We start from the raw sequence: 6,998 nt of genomic DNA, 5'->3' as shown, positions 1-6,998 counted from the left end.
GCTATGAGTTGGTTCCAACTCGATGGCACCTCACAACAACAACAATGTAAAGTTAGTAAAATAAACTAGTGTGGGGTGTATGGGCATTCTACTGTTTTCATAAGATTTCTGTAAATCTAAAACTATTCTAAAATGAAAATTTTACTTAAGAAAATCCCCAACAACTAAGTTCTCATCACTTCTTAAACCATATCCTTTGTGGTTTTATAGCTATAGGCTTTGATTCACACCACAATTTGTAGACAGACGTAACTACTTTTTGCCATGTGCTATCAGTTTTTCCATCTCATTCAATGATGGCTTATTCTATTTATGGGATTGTTGGACAGATGCAAAATACAGAGGGATTGGTGATGCCGAAACCAAGGAAACATCCCTATCTCTGCCAGCATAGATGGGCATGCAAAGGTAGGACTACCTAAAACTCTCTTCCCCCAGTTAGACTACAGAGTAAATATCTGAACGTTTTGTGGAGACTTTTGATTCTAGATCTTCGGCAGCAACTTTTAAGTAATGACACTTGAAATCATGTCTGTTAATCAGAAAATTTATCTTTTTTGAAATAATGTACATAGATGCTGTACACTTATTTCTGTAAGCCAATCTAGCGCCTGGTACATAGTAAATATGTTTATAAATTTTGTTAAATTAAATGCAATGGAGAAAATATGCCTTTATTCCATTTGAAGATGGCAAAAAATATTATAATGCTTTTTATGAAAGTAACATACATAAGATTAGCCTCTGTGTGTGGTTTCTTGACTTTGTATAAATATACAACTTTGATTTCAAGTAGCATTTGAAGGTGGCTACAACAGTCAATCTTGCTTATCTATCTAATTTAGACAAATAATTTTTCTTTTATTCACTGGTTTTGGTACCAGTTATGTTTTCCCTTCCTAGATAGTCTGCTTCTTTAAAGATTTACTGCCTTGGAAACTCTGTGGAGCAGTTCTATTTTGTCCTATAGGGTTGTTATAGTGGGTTTGGTGAGGTAGGCTTGAATTCCATTGGTCATTGAATACAGTTAATATGTAAATGTATGTGATAGATACACTTTAGTAAAAAGGTATTAACTAATATGTTGGAAACTACCAGCCGCTCTGCGAGAGAAAGATGAGGCTTTCTACTCCCATAAAGATTTACACCCTCGGAAACCCTGTACAGGGTCGCTATGGGTTGGAACCGACTCGACGGCACTTAACAACAACAACAACAACAATATGTTTGATCAACTAATGCTTCCCATTCACTTGCTATATAAATTTTAGATTTTGAAAAGAAGTATTAGCATAGTAAGGATTATTCAATAAATAATATAATGAAGCATTGTTGTTGTTAAGCTGTTAAATTGTCAGAAACATTGAATTGGTTCTGACTCATAGTGACCCTATGAGCATAGGGTTTCTGAGGAGCAATTGGTGAGTTTGAATTGCAGACCTCGAGTTTGGGCTTGGGGAACATAACTGCAACTTTGCAGTTGAGTGCTTATCATACAGCACCACACTGGGACTCCAAATGAAGCATATTTATTTATTATTATTATTATTTATTATTCTTTTATTCAGAATCAATAAAACCAATCTTTTAAAAGTACTATAACATGCACACATCTCAAGGTAATTTAAACAGATTGTGGGTTCCTTCCTTTCAATTTAAGACAGTGGGGAAAAAAAGTATATGCACTCAGAATTTTCCTTTTCTATAACATATTGTAAGTCTATTTTCAATATTTCAAAGTTTCAGAACGCAAACTTAATCCTTACAGATTATCCTGAGTGTCCAAAGTGGCATCAGACCGCTCTGAGAGTGACCAGCACTGCTGTTGGTATCCTCGTGGCCACAGTAATAGGACTGACTATTTGGAGTGAGTAAACTGAAAGCTTCATGTTCATATATAGAGATTAACATGTTTTCTTTGGAGTTTAATCTTTATTTCAAATTCTTTTTTCATTCTTACCTGATATTCTTTTTCATTAGTATTTTAATTGTAAACATTAAACCCTTAATGATTACATTAGCAGCTAGTTGTTTTCCCTTGTGCACAAAAGGTAACAAAGATGTTAATTTATGGAGCTGTGGGATCAACCCTGGAGTCCTGGTTAATGCATTGGACTGCAAGGTCGGTTTGAGCCACAAAGTCAGCGATTCAAGATTCAAGCTCACCAGTCACTCCTCCGAAACCCTATTGAGGGTCTCTATAGGTCAGAACTGACTCAATGGGACAGGATCAGCACTGGATTGAGAACCACAGATCAGCAGTTAAAACCTGCCAACTGCTTCTAGAAACCCTACAGAGGGTCAGAACTGACTCTATTGCACTTAACAACAACAACAACAAACATTCTGGTGTGGGAGGAGCTGTGGTAGTATAATGGATTATGAACTGGGTCGAAAACCTTAAGGTCAGCGGCTCTGTGAGAGAAAGATGAGGCTTTCTACATAGACTGCCAGAAGAACAAACCAATTTGTGTTGGAAGAAGCACAGCCAGAGTGCTGCTTGGAAGCCAGGATAGCCAGACTTCGTCTCTCATACTTTGGACATATTATCAGGAGGGACCAGAGATAGATTGGCACAGTGACAGTAGCAATGGATTTAGGCATAGCAGTGATTGTAAGGTAGGCTCAGGATGAGGCAATGTTTCCTTCTGTTGTGGATAGGGTCGATTTGAGTCAGTGCCAATGGCAATGGCACCTAACAACAAGATGAAAAGATTTACAGCCTCTGACTTGATGACTTGATAGCACTTAACAACAATTCTATGCATGATTTTAACTAATTGGTAAATAGTATGGGTTTGTTAGTCACAACTTTATAACCTAAAGTTGCATAGTTTTGTGAAAGCATTTGGTTTTAAGGAAGCTGTTTCAATTCTTTAAGCAACATTTTTGATCATTAAAAGTGACCTGGTTGTTGGCATTTGGAAGTTTTGACAAAATGTATCAGCTTCTTGAACACATCAATACAAATTAAATGCAATGTTGTTAAGGGCTGTCAAGTCAGTTCCAATTCATAGAGACTCTGTATAGAGTTTCCCAGGAGTGACTGGGGACTTTGAACCAACAACTTTATGATTCAAACCAACTTTGCAGTCCAGTGCTTTATCCCGTCGCGCCTTATGAACAATTATGTTTGTTATTTTTTCCTTATGTTAATTATGTTGGGAATTAAGATGAACACTTTAAATGTAGTTCAATCTTGCAGCAAGCCTAGCAATACATTTGCTAGTCATTGTTCCCTTTTATATACGTGGGAACTGAGAAACAGAAAGCCTATAGTTAGGATCTCTGAATTTTAACTTATTTGATGAAATACATGAAAATTAAAATATATTTTTATTGTATTTATGTATTTTGTTTTTATTTCAACTTACTTTTAGTTTTTGATAAATCTCCTGAGTCTCTGAACATATTTATCTTTTGTCAAATTAAAGTGGCAAAATGCTGCGTACGCATTTGTATAATGCTTCTTCTGTTTTCATTTTAATGAATTGCTAAATCTGTAGAATAAGCCCTGGGTTGCTAACCACACTGTCAGTGATTCAAACCCACCAGCCCTTCCTTGGAAACCCTATACAGGGTCACTACAACTTGTAATCGACTCAATGACACTTGACAACAATAAGAAATAGTTTTAAAGGCACAGACCTATATTGGTAGCAACATAATTTGTGTTACTACTTTTTTCATTTCTTCTCAGTCAGCCATCTGAGCAGACATCCCCTCAGTGATAACAATAGTGAGAAGGTGTTTGGCATTGAGAATGGAAGCAAATATTGCAATTGTACACATATTCCACCCAGTAAATACCAGGACAATACAAACTCAGCAGGTATGTGGTTTTATAGTATAGTATTTTGGAGGAGATTTTCTCATTTCAATTAGTCAATTATAATTCTGTTTTTTTTTTTCATCTGTTCATGTTCATTGCTTAGATTATGTTTCATACCCTTACCAGTTATTAGTTGTCATCTAGTCTACTCACGGTGACCCTATGGATGTCAGAGTAAAATGGTGCCTGCTAGAGTTTTCAGTGACATATTTCAAATTCTCAGACCTGTCTTATGAGCCATTTCTGGAAGGACTGGAACATTTGACCTTTAGATCAGCAGCCAAGTGTGTTATCCATTTGTACCACCCAAGGGCCCCTTGACACCCCTATAACGTAAAACTCTTCTCAAGTACAACCATCTCCACTAGCCATTTTATGACTACTTCAGGATTTGCAATTTCTGTCCTAGGTCACCACAAAAGTACTTCCCAATTTTGAAATTCTAAATTGATTAACTTGATATATTTATTAGGAATATACTAAGTGCAAGGTTCACAGATGAGATGGCAAAGAATCTAAGAAAAAAAATGCCTGTTTACAAGAATCTCATGATCAATGTGTGAGACAGTAAAGATAGATGTAGATGGCACTGCCCCATGAACTTAATCTGATAAAACCGTTTCCTGACAGAAGCCTGCAGGATAGCTTCTGCCATTGGTATAGGGAATGGAGTGTGGGTGTATATTAATAGCTACTTGATTTAATATTCATGGAATATCAATTTTTTAATGAAAAATAATTTAGAGAATACATATTAAATCAAACCCACAATAATATTAAGGATTAGAATGTAATATTTACATAAATAGTTGAAATGAGGAAATTGTACTTAAGCCCTGAAGGAGCAAGTTTATTGTATTCTGCTATTGGAGATGATTTTGTGAAAACACTGTGAGATACATTTTGTTCATATGATTGTGTTTTACTTCACTATCCAGTGATAGTTAATAGAAGTTACTTTGTTGTTGTTAAGTGCCGTCACGTCAGTTCTGACAAAAAGTGACTCTATATAGAGTTTCCAAAGAGTCGCTGGTGGGTTTGAACTGCCTACCTTGTGGTTCAAAGTCTAATGCTGGTCCTTCAGTACCACACCACTGATCCACTAGCTGTTTTACTCATTTTTATTTGTGGAGATGTCACTTTCTAATCTATAGTGATTACTGTTTTTGAAGTTATTAATATAAAATGTAATTGAGGTGCTTTAAATAATTTTAAAAAAATAACAAGGATGTCAAAAAGAATGAATTATAAGACTTTTAAAATCAGGGTGAATCAAGATGAAATAAATTACTAATTACTAAGGTAGTACTGTATGATAGCACTGAAGAGGAATAGTGTTGCATTCATTGTCAAATAGAACATATTCAGATCAGTCGTGAGGCACAACGCTGTCTGTGATAGGATAATATCTATGTGCTTACAAGGAAGACTAGTTAATTCCACTATTATTTAAATTTATGTACCAACCAATAAGCCAGTGAGGATGAAATAGAAGAATTCTACCAACTTTCTCAATCTGAATTTGATCAAACATGGTATTGATCATTACTGGTGATTGGAATGCAAAGATTGGAAACAAAGAAGAAGGATGAGTAGTCGGAAAATACGGCCTTGTTGGTAGAAATGATGCTGGAGAACACATTATAGAATTCTGCAAAATCAAGGATTTGTTCATTTCAAATACCGTCTTTAGACAGCATAAGAGATACATGTTGACCTCACCAGATGGAATACACAGAAATCAAATTGACTACATCTGTGGAAATCCTCCACATCATCAGTCACAACAAGGCCAGAGGTAGATTGTGGAACAGACCATCAATTGCTCATATGCAAATTCAAACTGAAGCTGAAGAAAATGAAAACAAGTCCATGAGAGCCAAAATATGACCTTGGAATATATCCAATCTGAATTTAGGGATAATATGAAGAACAGATTTGATACATTAAACACTAAAGACCGAAGACCAGAGGAGCTGTGGGATGACATCAATAACATAATACATAAAGAAAGCAAAAAGTCAGTAAGAAGACAAGAACGAAGGAAATAATCAAAATGGATATCAGAAGAGACACTGAAACTTGCTCTCCAGAGTAGAGATGCTAAAGAAAATGGAAGAAATCAGGAGGGACAAGAACTGAACAGAAAATTTCAAAGGTCAGCTTGAGAAGACAAAGTCAAATATTTACGAAATGTGTAAAGATCTGGAGTCAGGAACCCAAAAGAGAAAAACACAGTCAGCATTTCTCAAGCTGGAGGAACTGAAGAAAAATTCAAGCCTCAAATTTCGTTATTGAAGGATTCTCTGGGCAAATAATTGAATGATGCAGAAAGCATCAAAAGAAGATGTAAGGACTACACAGAGTCACTATACCAAAAGGAAATAGTTGATGTTCAATCATTTCAAGAGGTAGCATATGATCAAGAGCCAATGATACTGAAGAAAGAAGTCTAAGGTGCATTGAAGGACTTGAAAGAACAAGGCACCAATAGTTGATGGAATAAAAATTGAACTCTTTCAAGAAAGTGAGGTGGCACAGGACACACTCACTCATCTATGCCAAGAAATTTGAAAGGCAACTATCTGGCCGACTGATTGGAAGAGATCCATATTTGTGTCCATTCCAAAGAGAGGTGACCCAATGGAATGTGGAAATCATCGGATAATCTCTTTGATATCCCATGTGAGTAAAGTTTTACTAAAGGTAATACAGAAATGGCTACAAGCATACATTGAAAGAGAACTTCCAAAGAGGTTCAAGCCAATTCAGAAGAGGCCGTGGAAAGAGAGATATCATTGCTGATGTCAGAGGGATCTTGGCTGAAAGCAGAGAGATTTCTTGAGAGATTATCTCAAAGATGTTTACCTGTGCTTTATTGACTTTGCAAAGGCTTTCAATTGTATGGATCTTGACAAGCTATGGACAACATTGGGAAGTATGAGAATTCTGGAACACTTAATTGTGCTCATGAGGAATCTGTACCTGGACCAAGAGGCAGTTGTTCAAACAGCACATGGGAACACTGTTTTAAAATTAAGAAAGGTGTGTGACAAGGTTGTATTCTTTCACCACACTTATTCAACCTGTATACTGAGTAAATCATCTAAGAATCTGGGTTATATGAAGAAATACATGGCGTCAGGATTGAAGGAAGACTCATTAA

The 6,998-nt window shown here is 36.0% G+C and overlaps 1 protein-coding gene across 1 annotated transcript in view; it reads left to right on the top strand.

Annotated features, from left to right (window-relative positions):
• Nucleotides 1–1,603: 1,603 nt before the first annotated feature.
• The window catches only part of KLRF1 (killer cell lectin-like receptor subfamily F, member 1), a 9,503-nt gene continuing 4,108 nt past the window's right edge, over nucleotides 1,604–6,998 (top strand). The window contains exons 1-3 of the mRNA XM_006875481.1: nucleotides 1,604–1,619; nucleotides 1,769–1,867; nucleotides 3,701–3,832. Of these exons, the coding sequence (XP_006875543.1) occupies nucleotides 1,604–1,619; nucleotides 1,769–1,867; nucleotides 3,701–3,832 (247 nt within the window). The remainder of the gene's footprint in view (nucleotides 1,620–1,768; nucleotides 1,868–3,700; nucleotides 3,833–6,998) is intronic.

The sequence above is a fragment of the Chrysochloris asiatica genome, unplaced genomic scaffold (genome assembly GCF_000296735.1).
Source record: "Chrysochloris asiatica unplaced genomic scaffold, ChrAsi1.0 scaffold00328, whole genome shotgun sequence".
Classification (NCBI taxonomy): Eukaryota; Metazoa; Chordata; class Mammalia; order Afrosoricida; family Chrysochloridae; genus Chrysochloris; species Chrysochloris asiatica.
Note: the sequence above shows the minus strand (reverse complement) of the source record. Positions and strands in the feature narration are given on the sequence as shown.